Source organism: Artemia franciscana, chromosome 9, assembly GCF_032884065.1.
Source record: "Artemia franciscana chromosome 9, ASM3288406v1, whole genome shotgun sequence".
NCBI lineage: Eukaryota > Metazoa > Arthropoda > Branchiopoda > Anostraca > Artemiidae > Artemia > Artemia franciscana.
In genome coordinates this window covers 49367571-49388606 of record NC_088871.1, presented here as the reverse complement: position 1 = coordinate 49388606, position 21036 = coordinate 49367571, and the positions used below count along the sequence as shown (strand labels likewise).

At 33.5% G+C, this 21036-nt stretch overlaps 1 protein-coding gene across 1 annotated transcript in view; it reads right to left on the bottom strand.

The window, feature by feature from the left end:
* The window catches only part of LOC136031509 (uncharacterized), a 305780-nt gene that overhangs the window by 37554 nt on the left and 247190 nt on the right, over positions 1-21036 (bottom strand). The window contains exons 48-51 of the mRNA XM_065711175.1: positions 20059-20466; positions 14730-14849; positions 11416-12099; positions 8612-8753 (exon numbers count right to left, since the gene is read on the bottom strand). Of these exons, the coding sequence (XP_065567247.1) occupies positions 8612-8753; positions 11416-12099; positions 14730-14849; positions 20059-20466 (1354 nt within the window). The remainder of the gene's footprint in view (positions 1-8611; positions 8754-11415; positions 12100-14729; positions 14850-20058; positions 20467-21036) is intronic.

Sequence of the window (21036 nt, the reverse complement as noted above, 5' to 3'; positions counted from 1 at the left end):
TAAGTTAAAAATACCTCATTTTTCTAATTTTTCGGAATTAACCGTCCCCCAACACCTCCCCCCCCAGATGGCCGAATCAAGGAAACGACTATTTATAGTTTAATCTGGTCTAGACCCTGATACGCCTGCCGAATTTCATCGTCCAAGCTTATCTGGAAGTGCCTAAACTAGCAAAAACCGGGACAGACAGACCCACAGAATTTGCGATCGCTATATGTAACTTGGTAAATACCAAGTGCCATAAAAACAACCGTTTTGAAATGGTAGTAAATAGATTGCCCATTAATTAGTAAACCTCTTTTAAAGATTTTTTCGAAGATATGGTAGCCATTAATTATGCTCTATTTGCTAATGATAGGTGGTAGCTAATGTATTGCTCAGAAAAACTTTCTAAAGAATGTTCAAAAATAACCATCATAGATTCTGTTTGAGATGATAGCTGGTAGATTATCCGTTCATCAATAAACTTTTTCAAAGATATTTCTGAAGATTTTTCCGAAAACATTCGAAAGAATGTTTCAAAAATAAGCATTATATATTCTGTTTGAGAAGAAAGGTGGCAGATTATCCGTTGATCAGATTCATCCGCAACTAAGAAAATTACCACCGAATGATTCAGTTTCAAATATCCCTATACTAGAGATTTGTTCAGTTGCTAAAAAGTTAAAGGCACTTGATTCTCGTAAATCTAGTTATCCTAGTGAGATACCAATTAAATTGATTATTGAATGTGCTGATCTTTTATCTACTCCTTTAGCGGCAATTTTTAACCAGTGTTTTATTGATGGTGTTTTCCCATGTATTTTTAAACAGGCATATGTAACGCCAATCCCCAAATGCAAGGCACCTAAAGATATAACCGAGATGAGGCCGATTTCGAAAACTCCAGCTCTCTCGAAAGTATTTGAAAGTTTTATTTTTGATTGTTTATTTGAGGACATAAATGATAATATTGATCCCCAACAATTTGGATTTAGATCCGGGCATAGTACTGTTCATTATTTGGTTGCATTATTGGATACTATCCTTAAGCACTTAGAGAATAATGGGGCCTATGTTGAAGCATTATTTGCAGACATAGTTAAGACATAGTTAAGTCTTGATCATAATGTAGTTCTGGAAGAAGCAAAGGCTATGGGCGCCCGTCCATTTGTTGTACGAATGCTAGCTAGTTTTCTTTTTGAAAGATCTCAGTGTGTCCAACTTCCTGATCATGAGCCATCTGAATTTGTAAATATTTTTTGTGGTTCGCCACAAGGGACTAAATTAGGCCCGCTTTCTTTTCTTATTGTTTTTAACCGTATTTTAAGAACAATACGTGAGCGTTTTAAATTTGCTGATGATTTAACTGTTTTATCACTGCGACTAAGCCCTCCGACTACTGAACAGTCTGACTTGATCAAAATCTATCATGATCTAAAAGCTGAATTAGGAAAGGTAAAACTGGCGGTCAGTGAAACTAAGAGCTGTTATATGACATTTTCCTTCCTAAAGGGTAACAACCACTCTTCTAATAATTGTATACTGCCAACAAAGAAAACTGTTAAAATACTTGGGATTCTTTTGGACGATGATTTAAGATGGAATTCGCACGTTGACTATCTGACTAAAAAAGGTGCCTCGCTTTTACATTCATTTTCCAACCTAAAAAGATTTGGTACACCAACTGAGGTTTTAAAGTCTGTATACTGCAGCTATGTTAGACCTTCTGTTGAGTATGCATGCCTGCTTGGCATCCGGGATTGACAAAAGATCAAACAGAAAGACTTGAGACGATACACAAAAGAGCTGTAAAAATTATACTTGGACAAAAATACTCAACTTACGAGGAAACAACTCAATTTGGACTCACTTGATAGTCGTAGACATGGCTTAACATATAGATTTGGACTAAATTGTTTAAATTTCCCAGCTCATTGTCGTCTACTACCCAACTTTGCGAGCCCCCCCAACTGGAGGACCAGTTACTAGACTTCGACAAATAAAAAACAATTGTCCACAGTTACTGACTTGCTCAGCATATAGTACTGAGAGATATCGCAAATCATTTGTTCCATATTTTACCCGTCATTTTAATAATATTGAAGCGACTAATATTTAATGTTTCATTAATATATTGTTTGTTTAAATTTTCCTGTGAGTGTTTTTGAAAGTATAAATTATTTTTGTCATGACATGCTAATGCTAGCTCCGGCTATTGTTGTGAATAAATATATTCTATTCTATTCTATTCTATTCTATTCTATTCTATTCTATTCTATTCTATTCTAAACCTTTTTAAAGATTGTTCCGAAAAAACGGTAGCCATCAATAATGTTCTACATGCTGAAGATAGATGGTAGTTTCTTATTGATCAGAAAAACTTTCGAAAGAATGTTCCAAAATAAGCATTATACATTTTATGCGCAATGATAGCTGGTAGAATATCCGTTGATTAATAAGCCTTTTTAAAGATTGTTCTGAAGATAGCCTTTCATTATGTTCTATTTGCTAATGATAGATGGTAGTTTATGAATTGATTAGAAAAACTTTGGAAAGAATGTTCCTAAATAAGCATTATACATTTTATTTGCAATGATAGCTGGTAGAATATCCGTTGATTAATAAGCCATTTTAAAGATTGTTCTGAAGATAGCCTTTCATTATGTTCTATTTGCTAATGATAGATGGTAGTTTATGAATTGATTAGAAAACTTTGGAAAGAATGTTCCTAAATAAGCATTATACATTTTATGTGCAATGATAGCTGGTAGATTATCCGTTGATTAGTAAGTCTTCTTAAAGATTGTTCCGAAGATAGCCTTTAATTATGTTCTATTTGCTAATGATAGATGGTAGTTTATGTATTGATCAGAAAAAACTTTCTAAAGAATGTTCCAAAAATGAGCATTATACATTTTATGTGCAATGATAGCTGGTAGAATACCCGTTGATTAATAAGCCTTTTTAAAGATTGTTCTGAAGATAGCCTTTCATTATGTTCTATTGGCTAATGATAGATGGTAGTTTATGAATTGATTAGAAAAACTTTGGAAAGAATGTTCCTAAATAAGCATTATACATTTTATGTGCAATGATAGCTGGTAGAATATCCGTTGATTAATAAGCCTTTTTAAAGATTGTTCCGAAGATAGCCTTTCATTATGTTCTATTTGCTAATGATAGATGGTAGTTTATGAATTTATTAGAAAAACTTTTGAAAGAATGTTCCAAAATCAGCATTATACATTTTATGTGCAATGATAGCTGGTAGAATACCCGTTGATTAATAAGCCTTTTTAAAGATTGTTCTGAAGATAGCCTTTCATTATGTTCTATTTGCTAATGATAGATGGTAGTTTATGAATTGATTAGAAAAACTTTGGAAAGAATGTTCCTAAATAAGCATTATACATTTTATGCGCAATGATAGCTGGTAGAATATCCGTTGATTAATAAGCCTTTTTAAAGATTGTTCTGAAGATAGCCTTTCATTATGTTCTATTTGCTAATGATAGATGGTAGTTTATGAATTGATTAGAAAAACTTTGGAAAGAATGTTCCTAAATAAGCATTATACATTTTATTTGCAATGATAGCTGGTAGAATATCCGTTGATTAATAAGCCATTTTAAAGATTGTTCTGAAGATAGCCTTTCATTATGTTCTATTTGCTAATGATAGATGGTAGTTTATGAATTGATTAGAAAACTTTGGAAAGAATGTTCCTAAATAAGCATTATACATTTTATGTGCAATGATAGCTGGTAGAATATCCGTTGATTAATAAGCCTTTTTAAAGATTGTTCCGAAGATAGCCTTTCATTATGTTCTATTTGCTAATGGTAGATGGTAGTTTATGAATTGATTAGAAAAACTTTTGAAAGAATGTTCCAAAATAAGCATTATACATTTTATGTGCAATGATAGCTGGTAGAATACCCGTTGATTAATAAGCCTTTTTAAAGATTGTTCTGAAGATAGCCTTTCATTATGTTCTATTTGCTAATGATAGATGGTAGTTTGTGTATTGACCAGAAAAACTTTCTAAAGTATGTTCCAAAAATAAGTATTATACATTTTATGTGAAATGATAGTTGATCGATTACCTCTTGATCAGTATACCTTTTTAAAGATTGTTCCGAAGGTAGCCATTAATTATGTCCGATTTGCTGATCATAGGTGGTAGTTTGTGTATTGATCAGAAAAACTTTCTAAAGAATGTTCCAAAAATAAGTATTATACATTTTATGTGAAATGATAGCTGGTAGAATACCCGTTGATTAATAAGCCTTTTTAAAGATTGTTCTGAAGATAGCCTTTCATTATGTTCTATTTGCTAATGATAGATGGTAGTTTATGAATTGATTAGAAAAACTTTGGAAAGAATGTTCCTAAATAAGCATTATACATTTTATTTGCAATGATAGCTGGTAGAATATCCGTTGATTAATAAGCCTTTTTAAAGATTGTTCTGAAGATAGCCTTTCATTATGTTCTATTTGCTAATGATAGATGGTAGTTTATGAATTGATTAGAAAAACTTTGGAAAGAATGTTCCTAAATAAGCATTATACATTTTATGTGCAATGATAGCTGGTAGAATATCCGTTTATTAATAAGCCTTTTTAAAGATTGTTCTGAAGATAACCTTTCATTATGTTCTATTTGCTAATGATAGATGGTAGTTTATGAATTGATTAGAAAAACTTTTGAAAGAATGTTCCAAAATAAGCATTATACATTTTATGTGCAATGATAGCTGGTAGATTATCCGTTGATTAGTAAGCCTTCTTAAAGATTGTTCCGAAGATAGCCTTTCATTATGTTCTATTTGCTAATGATAGATGGTAGTTTGTGTATTTATTAGAAAAACTTTTGAAAGAATGTTCCAAAATAAGCATTATACATTTTATATGCAATGATAGCTGGTAGAATACCCGTTGATTAATAAGCCTTTTTAAAGATTGTTCTGAAGATAGCCTTTCATTATGTTCTATTTGCTAATGATAGATGGTAGTTTATGAATTGATTAGAAAAACTTTGGAAAGAATATTCCTAGATAAGCATTATACATTTTATTTGCAATGATAGCTGGTAGAATATCCGTTGATTAATAAGCCTTTTTAAAGATTGTTCCGAAGATAGCCTTTTATTATGTTCTATTTGCTAATGACAGATGGTAGTTTATGAATTTATTAGAAAAACTTTTGAAAGAATGTTCCAAAATCAGCATTATACATTTTATGTGCAATGATAGCTGGTAGAATACCCGTTGATTAATAAGCCTTTTTAAAGATTGTTCTGAAGATAGCCTTTCATTATGTTCTATTTGCTAATGATAGATGGTAGTTTATGAATTGATTAGAAAAACTTTGGAAAGAATGTTCCTAAATAAGCATTATATATTTTATTTGCAATGATAGCTGGTAGAATAGCCGTTGATTAATAAGCCTTTTTAAAGATTGTTCTGAAGATAGCCTTTCATTATGTTCTATTTGCTAATGATAGATGGTAGTTTATGAATTGATTAGAAAAACTTTGGAAAGAATGTTCCTAAATAAGCATTATACATTTTGTGTGCAATGATAGCTGGTAGAATATCCGTTTATTAATAAGCCTTTTTAAAGATTGTTCTGAAGATAACCTTTCATTATGTTCTATTTGCTAATGATAGATGGTAGTTTATGAATTGATTAGAAAAACTTTGGAAAGAATGTTCCTAAATAAGCATTATACATTTTATGTGCAATGATAGCTGGTAGAATACCCGTTGATTAATACGCCTTTTTAAAGATTGTTCTGAAGATAGCCTTTCATTATGTTCTATTTGCTAATGATAGATGGTAGTTTATGAATTGATTAGAAAAATTTTGGAAAGAATGTTCCAAAATAAGCATTACACATTTTATGTGCAATGATAGCTGGTAGAATACCCGTTGACTAATACGCCTTTTTAAAGATTGTTCTGAAGATAGCCTTTCATTATGTTCTATTTGCTAATGATAGATGGTAGTTTATGAATTTATTAGAAAAACTTTTGAAAGAATGTTCCAAAATAAGCATTATACATTTTATGTGCAATGATAGCTGGTAGAATACCCGTTGATTAATAAGCCTTTTTAAAGATTGTTCTGAAGATAGCCTTTCATTATGTTCTATTTGCTAATGATAGATGGTAGTTTATGAATTGATTAGAAAAACTTTGGAAAGAATGTTCCTAAATAAGCATTATACATTTTATTTGCAATGATAGCTGGTAGAATAATCGTTGATTAATAAGCCTTTTTAAAGATTGTTCCGAAGATAGCCTTTAATTATGTTCTATTTGCTAATGATAGATGGTAGTTTATGAATTGATTAGAAAAACTTTTGAAAGAATGTTCCAAAATAAGCATTATACATTTTATGTGCAATGATAGCTGGTAGATTATCCGTTGATTAGTAAGCCTTCTTAAAGATTGTTCCGAAGATAGCCTTTCATTATGTTCTATTTGCTAATGATAGATGGTAGTTTATGAATTGATTAGAAAAACTTTGGAAAGAATGTTCCTAAAATAAGCATTATACATTCTGTTCAAGGTGAAAGTTAGTAGATTATACGTTGATCAGCAAAACTTTTTAAAGATTGTTCTGAAGATAGCCATTAATTATGTTCTATTTGCTGATGATAGATGGTAGTTTATGTATTGATAAAAAAAATAATAAAATTTCTAAAGAATGTTCCAAAAATAAGCATGATACATTTTATTTGAGATGATAGTTGGTAGATTATCCGTTGATCAGTAAATCTTTTTAAAGGTTGTACCAAAAATCGCTATTAATTACGTTCTATTTGCTGCTGTTGGATTGTGCTTTATCAGCAGAACTTTCAACATTATAAGAATGAGTATCACACAAACTTTTTTCGCTAACAATAGATGACAGTTTGTCTATTGATTACAAATTTTTTTTAAAAATTTGTTCGATATCAGTGGCTTCCATTCATGAGGATTAGGGAGGGGGTGGGGGTGAATTTTTTTAGAAATCTGGGGAGGCGGCATTTTTTAATTTTTTTTCTATAAAAATACAAAACAAGGTACTTTTAGAAACCTAGGTGGGGGAGGGGCCATAAACACATTGGGGACACATGTTCCCCCCTCCCCAATTGGCGCCAATGTTTGAAATATAAATAAAAAGCAATTTTTCTCTGCTTATGATAGATGGTAATTTATCTGGGGTCAAACTAACTACAGACTGCTTCAAACATCTGTGAACACGTATTGTCATATATCAAACAGGTTCCAGGAGTTATGGAACATTAAATAATTGAGAATGAAAGCAAAAAGCAAAAAAGCACGGGGGCATAGAACAGACTGTAGGAAGATAACGACTAGTAAAAACAATAGTTAAATCATAAAAATTTTATATCTACCTTTGAGCATGGATAAAATAAAAGGATGCTTCAAAAAACGTTAATTAGCATGTCACGCCACTGGATTCATCTCGCTAAGAATGCATCCGCGTGGTAAAGGGATACCTGCTCACAAACTATGATTCAACTATTGCCACTAAAATATAGTACGAGGGGACTGAGCTTCGCTTGATGAAAAGAAAGGCAGCATTTTTTAATCTTTTTCGTAATGACATCAAATAAAAAGATATTTAACACAGCCTTTCTTCTTCAGTAAAGCTTGTGATTCCATTCCAAGATAAATTCTAAAATTCTATTGAAGATAAAATGTGTGTCTTCTATTTCAAGTATTTGTAATGTTATTCATTGAAAAAAAAAAAACATTTTTTAGATTAGTGCTCTAAACCAATTTATAGTCATAGATAGTTCAGCTAGTTTATAGTCATCTGCTATATTTCGACGTCATTCCTATGAAATTGTTTTTTTTTTTTTTTCAAAATTAAGGCCATAAACGAATTTTCCTAAAGTCAGGACCTATGAAGAATGTTTTTTCACACCAGTAAATGGTAGTATCCCAAATTTCAGACAAAAAAAAAAAAAAAAAAAAAAATATATTCCAGTTTTCGAATCAGATCTTGAGACTACCAGTCGCTCCAGATTGTTTAGTCATAGATGACAAAACTGTTGGCTCCTTTCTGTAGACCCGCTAGCCACAAATCACTTAGCCTGTTTCAGCTAGACTTTCAAGATTCCTGGATACCGGGCAAGGTGAACACATCCAATCCTCTCCACAATAAAATATAAGCATAGTAAGCAACATTATCCATAATGACTTGGATTCTTAGATACAACCGTAAACAATCACACTGCTTAAAACAAAAAGAGAACTTTTAGGTATAAAAAGCGGATCTTCGTGGCGTTCCGCTTTTGTTAGAGATATTTCCAGCTTGGACACGTTCAAGACTTGGCCTTGTACTTTGATTAGAAAGCTACACCCACTTAGAAATGATATACCTTGGACACCGAAATATGACAGATTTTCGGTGAATACAGTATATGGCCACACTAAAACTTTTTTGCAAACCCTACAGTCTTTTAGTTTTAGTTTTTAGATTTAAACTTATAGGTACTAGAACGTATTTTTATATCCTATACACAGCAGTAAGAAGAAAAGAAATGACGAAGTACGATGAAAGGAAGAAAAGAAATAAAAAGAAAAGAAGAAAAGAATGAGATTACCATTATAAATGGAAGTAGCTGCCTCTTTGTCAGTAGCAAGCGTAAACATCGGCTTTAACACTGAAGAAAAGAAAGTACCCTCTCTGATGTCATCCTTTGGTAAGAAGTAGAGCAAGTTCAAAAGTTCAAACTGCTTTCCCTCCTGAGAAAAAAAAAGTTATATTGAAAGTTTGGCCAAAAACCAAATGAGCGATTGCTTCCCTAAACTTTCGCACTAAAGAGTGTGGTCTGATTCTATTGGTTCCTTTTTGTGACATCAAGCCAATCACATACTTCTGCGGTAAAAACTCTGACTTTATTAGTTCATTTTAGAGACATCAAGCCGATCAAATATTTATGCGTTAGAAACTCTTATTTCACCGGTTTATTTTTGTTACATCCAGCAAAACACATCATTTCTATCTATGTCAGAAAAGTAAAACCTAACCTACCCCCAACTTTATATGACCGCTGAAACAGTAAAAATAACATAAGGCTTTTACATTAAAAAAAAAAAAATTATAAAAAGTCTCTGTGGTTTAACGCAAAAGAGAGATAATTGAAGCCTTAAATTTTCACCGTTATAAAAAAAAGAAAGAAAAGAAAAAAACCAATCTTCTTTCGTTTTAACGTTATTTGATCGCAAATTGACTTTGACAGAATACTGTAGGTAAGCAAAATGCTCTAAGGGAGTGGGGGTGATGAGGTGTATCAAATACAAGTCAGAATTATATAAAAAAAATGTCTACATGAATGTACATTTACTATCTGTAATTCATTTCAATTCAGGTTGGTTTTACCAATGAATTGCACATAAACCACAAACTTTCATAAATCTCAGAAACTTCAATTCTTTGGGCACAAAAAGTAAATTTCGCTGAGGAGACACTAGATTCAAACCCATTACGAGACCGTAGTCATTTGCAAGCAATGAGCACGAATTAAAATGAGCACCATTAATTCTCTTTAATAAATTGCATAAATTGTCTTCAATAAAAATCAAATCATAAAATAACTCCCAAAAATGAATAACAAGACCCAAACTAGAAGAAAATTCTAATACTAACAATAATAATAAGTTATCAATAAATTTTAAATTATTTTACTTATCTGAAAATAAAATTATTCATTTACAACTGAGATGCTCTTTAAATGTGCTATGGATGATATACGTAAGACTGGACTTAGGTCTAATTACCTATAGTAGATCATTCAGTATGCGAAAACCTAAAATATAAACTGAAAAATCAGACCCTACACTCTCACGGCGCATGAGGAACAACCAACATCTTCCCCTTGATATTCCCTGACATGTCTCCACGGTAAGAAAAAAAAAATCTCAAAAAAGCATTTTACTAGTAAATAATTCAAATATTACTAAACACAAACTGTGCCAGAAAAATTTTCAGAAGTATCGAGAAAAAACAAAGAATGTGTTATTTTATGTATTTTTATGTATTCGATTGATCATACTAGTATTGAATTTGAATGTCACGGTACACACAAGAGATCCGATCATGAAAAAGAAATAAAATACTTGAGCTTTCTTAACACTTTCCTGATTCGCTTATGCTTTTAACGCATGTAACTATAATTGTATCGACCATGGCATACGGATAAACTAAAAGCAATGTCCTGATTCCGTTTTGGTAGAACCGACGAAATTTCAATTCCTGAAATTTTAGTTCTGAACTTCAGAACCGACAAATTAAATTTTAAAATTTCAATCCCGACGAAAATTTTTCCTCTCTACAGGCACACACGGACATTTTTATAAGGAAGTTTTTTGAATTTTAAAACATAAAAGATTCAGGCTGAATCAAAAGATTCAGCCAAGTCAATTACATGAACAGAGTACGACTAATCAGAATTGGATAATGGCAAAAATATTTTTTTTATACTCATCCAAAATATGCAGTTATCCTATATGCAAATGAGTTTCAGCGTTCTTGAGACATTAATTTAAAAATTAAAGAGCATGGGACATGTGATATACATATAATAAGGTTATCGTTCGTTTATTCTGTTTTGGTAATCAGCCAGAAAATTTTAATCTCCGTCCTCCCCTTTACAAGCGCCCATGGAAATTTTCAATGAGTAGTTATTTTAAAGTTAAAGCTTAAAAACAAGGAAAAAAACATTGTTTAAAATATCAAACCAACTGTCCTTAATAACCAAGTTTTTTTAAACTATTGACATCGCTAATATAACGCATCTGGTTACGAATAATAAAAATGCACTGAAATATACAAATAATATAAACTTCATCCACCTTCTAGATTTCTTCCTTTCTTTTTTCTAGGTCCCTCTTTCGTTCATTCTGTTAAAGGGAATAAAGGGAAGAGGGAACTCGTTCATTTTTCCCGCTTTCCCTCTTTACCCTTTTACAACAAGATAATCTGTACTAAGTCTGTAAAAACTATGCACTAAATAAACATAGTTCCAACTATTGTTCCCGCACTATTGTTCCCACAATAGGGAACAAACGTAGCATTTTTCAAGCTGAAACTACAACTTACCCAATACAAATATATTCCGTAATCCTGCACGTAATTCATTTCAGATTGTCATTTTACACTTCGTTTAAAAAAAAACTAAAACGTATTTTGATGATATTTAAATTGCTTTCTTCTGCAATCTAGAGCGGTGCCTTTTCTTAACCCTTTTTCAAGCTGAAACGACAATTTGCCAACTTACGCTATGGAATAAATAAAGAACTAAAGTTTGAATCTCAACTATATCAATTCTGGAATTGATATAGTTCGATATAGTCTGGAATCGAAATAGATCGATATAGTCAGGAATAGATATAGAAGGAAGCTTACCAAAATATTTGGGCCTTCTTTCAAGGTATGCCATGGAAAGGGTAGCACCTGCTCAAAGAGTAGTTTACCGTCTTCAGGTACAAATACCATCTTTGTCCGATATTCCCTAAGATCGATAAGGGCTTGAGTCGCAGTATTCGAAAATCCTTCTAAAAAGTTAGAATTCATAAGACTAAGATCCTCACTCTGATAATACAAATTCCTGATTCTGTCTGTCCAGTTAGCGGCAAGCTCGTCAAGATTACCTGTAACTTCGAAAGTTTCACTGGTTAAGTAACTAAGGGACGATTTCAACTTCTGGAATCCTTCAATGAGGTTTGAAAATCCCCTTCCAAAATTACCAGTATTAAGGAAACCCTCCTTCAGTTTTTGTAAAAAAATGTCAAATCTTTCCTTGATCTTTTCAAAACTAAAACTTTCAAAGGTTTTAGAAATTTTTTCAGCTAATTTCTCCATTCTTTCAAAGAAGGATTCACCATCTTCTGCTGCTTCTTCATAAGAAAAGAAGCTCGAAATTTTATTGACTAGATCCAGCACGCCTGATTCAACTACATCGAGGGCAGTGAGGAAACCAGGCTTCAGCTGCTCATACAAGGTTGAGCTAATTCCAACTATGGCGTTTCGAACCTCGAAGGCAAGGGTAGTCAATGATTCAGTCATTCGCTGGCTAATTGAGTTCATGACCTGCAAAAAAGCGAATAAATACGCCTTGTCTGTGTATAGATGTTATAAAAGCAACTACTCTTTTGAAAAATGAAGCACAAAATTATTAGAAGTACCTAGACGAATGTCAAAGCGAGAATGTAAAGGGAGGAATATACTTGTTGTAAAAAACAGGAAGTGAAAACATGTCCAAATCTCGTATTTTGGAGGATTCAAAGCTCACTTCTCCAATGCGCACGCTTGATATTATTAATAAGCCCCATACATTTTTGCAATATCTTTCGAATACTGGCTGAATACTGAAAATTCAAGGCATAATTTAATTTGGATCCGCTGTAAATTAGAAAGAGAATAAAATTTGAAGTAAAATTCGAAAGCGAAAAAAATTTACCATCTTGATCTGGATTAACACGCTAGCCATTTTCTTTGTCCTTGAGGACAGGAGTTCTAGTCCTAGCGTCACTGATTATTCGGTTAGGAACGGGAGTCAGTGGCGTCACCCTCTTAGCTCAGCTAGAGTTGAACCAGCTATAAAGGTGTACCTAGAGAAATCCGGGAAAGGTAAACAGGAAGGGTGTGTTAAAGCACAGGATGGCTTGCCCTCAGCCGCCCATTGCACTTTCTGGCTGAAGGGCCATGAAATGGAGACCAGGACTGCCGATAGGGACTGTAAAGTCCAATGCCGTAGTCTTTAAATGTTTTTTACTTTTTTAATAGCTTTTGATGGATATCTTTAAACTTCATGAGTTAATCATCATAGAAAGAAGATTTTGATTAGTGCGTATATTACTATATTTTCAACATAGGAGATATATAAATACAGGTCAGATATTATTCCAGCGTTTAGGCGAGCATCTTCCGTCAATTGTTGGAATCAACCATTTGGATGCCACCCGTTCATGACAGCTGGGTAAGGAAGAGTCGAAGATAAGAATATTTGAAATAGCTGGCTGTTTTATCAGCTTTAACTTAATTCCACTTAAATTTGATGTGCCTTGTGTTGAAATACACTTGTGTCTTCCGATTTACATCACTGCTTTACCAAGAACCGATTTTAGTCCCAAAGGAGCTTAAAATACCAAAAATTTAGACGGATTAGAGACAAAGTAATTTTTTGTTGTTTTACTAAATTAACCAGGTTGAACAGCATTTAGCCTAAAAAGGACATTTTAATTCGGTTTGAATTATTCTTAATTTAAGGAATTGTTAGCTTTAATTCGGGATTGCAACGTAGTGGCGATGAGATGGTCTCCTATGCTTTTTTCTGCCTGAATTTTGTCAGTTGTGTTCTCATTTGATTTAGTTTTTTTTTGTCGGAAGATTTTTGCATGGCTTTCCATTTGTTTATGTATTTCTATAGTGATTCTTTTTTTTTTTTTTTTTTTTTTTTTTTTTAGCATATATGCTCACTAATCTCGCCCATACTATTTTTTGTTAATTCACAGATCAAATATCCATTCGAGATTTACAGTTCAGGGAAGGAGTCAGTCAACTCTTTTATTCAATAGGAGCCAATTAGGAATTATTTGAGTTAGTGACAAAACAAAGCAAACATTAATTAAATACAATAGAAGGCTTTACTGAAACCATGATTAAAGTAAAACTATACATCTATTTTTTTCTAAACATATATTGGAGCCATTTAAATTTGCTTTTCATCCTTTTTTCCGCTCCCTTCTTAAAACATTATTTTATTGATTTTCCTTCCACCAGTTCTGCTTGTTGAATTTCTTCTCAATGCATAGGGCATCTGCATGTTCTTTTTTAAATACTCTCATTTCACTTAAAAAAGGACATCAGCTCCATAAGGAATGAAACACAGCTTACTTAGAAGCATTTGAAAATTACTTGAGAAACAAAGAATTTCAAAATAAAAAGGGCTTCATTGAATACCTGATTACATTAAAATTGGTTTTACTGACATGCTCCTTTTTTCCGACATTTTGGCACAATTGCTTTTCATACACCCCCATCTTCTCTCTTCAGATTTCAGTTTGTTCGTTTTCCGCATATAAATTTCCAATAATGAGGAAAACAATTTCTCTGGATGAAAGATGATAGATTGCCAAAGATCGCCCTTTTCGGTCAACCATTAAAGGTCAAGCAAAAAACAGGTTGTCCCCGAATTGAATTGGAGAGGATCGTAAAGAAGCATTTAAAGGCAATTGGAACTTCTTGGGAGAGCTAAAAAGGAACACTTTAAATAGATTGGGATAGAGGAGGAGCGTGCATAGATATGATAGCCTTAAGTGGTTTGGTCTTGCAGTTAGCTGTTAGTGGTAGCAGATTAGGTGCTCTTTTAACTGTTTCAACAGCACAGCCGTGATGGACTCAAGCGGCTTGTTGTTGCAGTGAGCTGTTAGTGGTAGTAGACCAACTATTTTATGTAGGTCTACTCTTTTAACTACTTCAACAGCGCAGCTGTGATGGCCTTAAGCGACTTGGTCCTGCAGTGAGTTGTTAGTGGTAAGCACTCAGTGTTTTCCAGATCACAAAAGGAAAAATAAAAGTCAATTTGACAAAAATATAGAAAATATGGGTTACAACAAGCTTCTGATAGATACCTTCGCAGACTCGACTATATAGTGAAGTGAACTATATAGTGAATTTTAAGGCATACAAAATTAGGGCTACAATATTTTTTTAATTACCTTTTCATAAGTTTCTAATCTATCATGGAAGGCAGACATCAATCCATCTCGTAAGGAAGCCATGGCGTCGATTGCTGGGTTATAGATGCTTTCTTCCCAGACTTCTTTCAAATTATTGATCTAAATAAATAAACCAAGTGTTAGAGCTGAAGATTTATTTGTTCAACCAAATAGTCAATGAGAGATGATCAACTGAATTCCTTTATTATGGCACTTGGTATCTACCAAGTGACATATAGCGATCGCAAATTCTGTCGGTCTGTCGATCTGTCTGTCCCAGTTTTGCTAGTTTAGGCACTTCCAGGTAAGCTAGGACGATGCAATTTGGCAAGCGTATCAGGAAACAGACCAGATTAAATTAGAAATTGTCGTTTCCTCGACTCGAACATCTGGGGGGAGTGGGGGGAGGGGACGGTTAAATCGGAAAAACAAGAAAAAAGAGGTATTTTTAATTTACGAACTGGTAATCGGATCTTAATGAAATTTGATATTAGAAGGATATCGCGTCTCAGAGCTCTTATTTTAAATCCCGATCGAATCCGGTCACATTGGGGGGAGTTGGAGGGGGGAGCCTAAAATCTTGGAAAACGCTTAGAGTGGAGGGATCGGGATCAAACTTGGTGGGAAAAATAAGCACAAGTCCTAGATACGTGATTGACATAACTGGAACGGATCCGCTCTCTTTGGGGGACTTGGGGGGGGGGAGGGTTAGTTCTGAAAAATTAGAAAAAATGAGGTAATTTAACTTACAAAGGACTGATCGGATCTTAATGAAATTTTCTGTTTAGAAGGACCTCGTAACTCAGATCTCTTATTTTAAATACCGACCGGATCCAGCGTCATTGGGGAGGGGGACCGGAAATATTGGAAAACGCTTAAAGCGGTGAGATCAGGATGAAACTTGGTGGGAAGAATAAGCACAAGTCCAAGATACATGAATGACATAACCGGACCGGATCCGCTCTCTTTGGTGGAGGCAGGGGAGGGGGAACAATTCGGAAAAATCAGAAAAATGAGGTATTTGTAACTTACGAACAGGTGATCGGATCTTAATAAAATTTGATTTTTAGAAGGATCTTGTGGTTTAGAGCTACCATTTTAAATCCCGACCAGATCCGGTGACATTGGGGGGAGTTGGAGGTGGAAACCGGAATTCTTGGAAAACGTGAAAATTGATTTATTTTTATCTTACGAATGAGTGATCGGATCTTAATGAAACTTGATATATAGAAGAATATTATGTCTCAGATGCTTCATTCGCTATTCGAATCGGATCCGGGGACATAGGGGGTTAGAGGGGAGAACCAGAAATCTTGGAAACCGGAAATCTTGGAAAACGCTTAGAGTGGAGAGATCGGGATGAAACTTGATGGGAAGAATAAGAACAAGTTATAGATACGTGACTGACATAATTGGAACGGATCCGTCCTCTTTGGGGGAGCTGGGGGTGTTAATTTGGATAAATTAGAAAAATTGAGGTATTTTTAACTTAAAAACTGGTGACCGGATCGTAATGAAATTTGATATTTAGAAGGAATCTATGTCTCAGAGCTCTTATTTCTACTGGGGAGAGTTGGAAGGATAAACCAGAAATCTTGGAAAAGACTTAGAGGGGAGAGATCGGGATGAAACTTAGTGGGTAGAATAAGCAAATGTCGTAGATAAGTGATTGACGTAACCAGACTGGATCTGGTCTCTTTGGGGGAGTTAGGGGGTGAAGTTCAGAGCTTTTGCGATTTTGGTGCTTCTGGACGTGCTAGGACGATGAAAATTAGTAGGCTAGTCAGGGAGCTGCACAAATTGACTTCAAAAAGGGGGGCTGAAGGGAGAGGAAAATTAGAAAAAATAGGTATTTTTAACTTACGAGCGGGTGATCGTATCTTAATGAATTTTGATATTTAGAAGGACATCGTGACTCAGAGCTCTTATTTTAAATCCCGAACGGCATTAAGTCTCGGATTTTCCTTTTAAATCAATCTATTGATTCTTAGAATTTTGCTAGAGCTCATACCATATAAGCTCTTGGCTCTTCCAGCCTCGTCACAAGTGCCATATGAGTTCTTAGCTCTTGTTAGTTATTGTTAGTTATTTGCTTTTGTTGACAAAGGATAGCATATATGAGTCTCACAGATATCAAATGGACGAAGCTCACAACACACATTATAGTTTGATTTTAAAGTTAAATTGCTTGACTGAATATTAACTTTGTATGTTAACAAGGATGTGCCCTAAACGCAAAAGGATGTTACAAGGTCGTATCCAGGGGGGTATCATGTTTAAACCCCCTTCTCCACTCCAATATTTTCATCTAATCCGTAAAATGGTAACAAAAATGCGTGTTTTTTGTGAGAAAAAGCTATTGAGCGAATAATAATTTATCAACAAGCCAGTTTGACAATGACCATGCAAAAATCTACTAAAGTGCATCCCCAATGCTAAAAATATACATGCTTCCATGAAGTCTTTGATTGTCCGCATTCATACAAAAAATCTTAAACAAACTTAACTGACCTGCAGTATTAACCGACGAAATGAAACAGCAGGACTTTTTTACAGCATAGTGACAGTCATTTTCGCGGCATGGTGACATTTCTTTCAAGGGTGAAAGAAATGTCATTTCTTTCAATGTCACATGGTGACATTTCTTTCAAGGAACCCCATTTTTCGTACACCTTACTGTTTTAGATGCTGCTTACTGTTGTCAAAGAGATACTTACTGTTTGACTGTTCGAAAAATAGCCAGTCAGTAGGGTACCCAAAACAATCCGTACACCATTTCTTTGGAAGACATCGAGCAAATCTTCCTAAATTTTTTAGAGCGCACACGCTTTAGAACCATACTTGACCATACTGTGAACTATTCTGTGGAGAAATTATTGTGAAATTCTGAATTTTGAACTTAGATATTTATGCAATCTTATCTGTCACATTTCTTTCATATATTACTGTTTCATGCTAGTTTAACCTTGATTAGTTTCATGTCTTGTTTTTAGCTTTCAGTCATCTGTTTTTGCAGCATAGTGACAGTTTTGCAACATTATGACATTTTCGCGGCATGGTGACATTTCTTTCATGGGAACTCCTAAGGAAGGGAGGAGAGGGAGAGGAAGTGGAAAATCCTAAACCGCATTATTAGACTACAGCTGTTTTTTTTCATCTCTCTGAGAGGATGGTAAAACGAGAATCTCAAAATTTGCAGAAAGTTCAAATTATACTGGTGGTTCTACAGGGGAGGAGGGCGCGGGGAGGTGTCGAAAATATTAAAGTCTGTTTTTAGACTGCAGTTTATTAATCTCAATTGGAGAATGACAAAAGATGGAACGAAACGTTTGCAGAAAGTTCGAATTACACTCTTGGTTCTACGCAGGCCTATACAATTTTTCGTTACATTTTTTTAAACATGAAATTAAAAGAAAAAAATTATTTATATAAAATATCCAACGTTTCAGTTTTCTGTATAATTTGAGAATTTCTATTTTGGGGCGAGCAAGTCGTTTGGAAACAACAGTCATATTCCCTGGCTCTAGATGGTAGACATTTTAAGAACGTGTGAATCACAAGTATGTTATTCCTCACAATTGTCTCATAGACTCTTAATAATGTGATAATAATAATAATAATAATAATGCTGTAATTTAATAATGTAAAACTCTTTTGGAGGACCAAATAACGAAAATTCTTCTACTGCCATATCAATTGACAAGCTTGTTGCTCTCAAAAATCCCCCCCTCCCCCTATACAAACCTTGGAAGGATAATTTGACAATGTCCACGCTAACATGTACTTAAGAACATTTTAAATAATACAAAAAAAATATAAATATAAAGCAGTTAATATGAAAAACTTAAACATGATAAACATTAAATGTAGAAAAGAAATAGCTATAAGCAGACACACAAATCTCAAATTCTCCAAACAGATGACTGAAAAAGCAAATAAAATTAAACTCAGCAAGTGTTTCGTATTTAATACTGGCTTACTAAAATACTAAATATTTAATACTAAAATATATCCAGTTTGGTTCTTTAACCAGACGATTTCATTTGTCAACAAAATCATTCCAGCAAGACAATTTCTTTGCAAAATTACTTTATTAATATACTGGTCTAAGCATCGGTGTATAGTTTATCAAAAAACAATCAAATTATTTTGAACCGATGCATTTGATAATCGAACAAAGCCATTTGGCTCACTACCCTCAGATGTTTTATACACATCTCCCTCCGGTAGATGCCTCCGGCAACTCCTGCTCCGAGTCGTATGACTTCGACCCCTTATCGCATGGTTGATCGTGCCATAGAAGCAGACCTTAAACGAGGTAGAAGGACTTCCAAAGAAAGTTCCTAAAATGGCCGGTATTACCCTAAACAAGGTCCCCTTTCCCACATAGTAGCAGTCTAAGGGTTAAAATACCATTGTTTCCTACGACGTAGGCGTATTAAGTCAAGCCAAATTTAATAACAAACGCCTGGTGAAGCGACACCTTACTTTTATCATGAAGCGATATATCTATTAACGATATTGCTTTAAAGTTATAACTTTTAAACAGTTACATAACTTAAAATACAATTAATACAAAATTAAAAATTTTATTTTGAATTTTAATTATCTTTATATTAAATTTTTATATTAACCTAATTTCAAATAATAAAAGTTTTAACTGAAATTAAAGTAAAATTTAAATAAAATTGACATACATTTAAAATTAAAAAAGGGTTTAAGTAAAACTAACGAAAAGCTGATAACTTTTAAAATAATTATTGTTATGTAAAATGATACCATACTTAAGAAAAAACGAATATGCAGCTTCTTTAAAATTGGTATCTTCTCATATTTTATTCCCAAAACCGAGAGAGGGCAAAACAAAAGCCAGAAACGAGATTGACTACAGAAATTGGCTCACAACGGAATTGTTTTTCTACAGGGCACTATTTTATTCTTAAATGCGCATTTAGTTAGGCATGAGAGTGACAAAATATAAGGTTTTACTATGGAGGATGAAAATTACCAATTCTACTAAATCATTAGCCTATTCTTCAAAGGCATAGCTTTTTGAGGTCATAGCTTTTTGAGATAATACCCTTAGTTAATTCCTAATGTTTAGCAGTCAGTCAATCCTTAAATTCTCCGAAAGCCTCATCAACGAGATCTTATTAAAGTAAGATTTAGAAAAAATCACAAATTTTCGAACTAAAAAAAACTAATTAACGAGTAAATTATATAGAGAAATTCAAAATCCAAATTCCAAAAATTATGAAACTTAAAAATGATACATCTTAACATTGATTATACGTAAAGATTTTTCATTGAGGGTACATTTAGAAATTACCTGGTCTTCTAAATCATTAGCCCATGCTTCGAAGTCATAGCTTTTTGAGGTTATACCCTCGGTTAATTCCTCTTGTTTAACAGCCAGCCAATCCTTAAATTCTCTCAGAACCTCATCAACAGGATATTCTTCAAGCAATATTTTCGCAAGACCAACAACTGTTTTCATTAAAAAGTCGTTTTTTTCGTACATGGTTTCAAAGAGTTCCTGAATGGCAATGGAATCATCAACAAGTTTATCAATTTCTGATTCAATATCCTCTTTGAATGGTGTGAATACTGGTTCTATTTCTTTCTCCATATATGGGAGCAAGTCGCCAACGATGCTTTCATATGATGATTGCACACTGTTCACAGTGAATTGAGTGACATCTCCTACTTTTGTGGCTATATATGAAGTGATGTACTCCTAGAAAATAATAGAGAATAATTCCAAATTTACTAAGCACAAAATTCAATCAAAAGAAGCAGATCAAAGAAGCAGCTGCCATTCAGCAGCGCTGCTAGAAACAGGTTATTAAAGAAATATTTTTGATAAAATTTCAAGGACATAATAAAAAAAAAAGAGAATTTCCCTAGAGAGTAAACATTAGAGGTGAGATTTTCCATAAAAACTGAGCAGAGTATAGTATATACAGGCTAAATTTTTATCGTAGCTGTTGTAGGCACATCTTTCATAACAAGAAAACAAACTTCTCAAGTGAGAGTACACTCAATTGCATCGGCTTAGCAAATAGTGACGAAACTGCAGTGTATTTTCCCTTTTTCAATTTATCCCCCCCTCCTCCAAGCCCATAAATTAGAACAGATGACCGCAAAAAGTCAAAGGAGGAATCAATTGACTAAAACTTCAACTTAACAATGCCCTCCTTAAGGGACGAAACCAAATAACCCTTAAGAATCCCAGGCCCATGGAACCTTTCGAAGCGGAATAAGAATATTGTGATCTCAAGTTGTATTTTTAGGTGAATAAAACTCT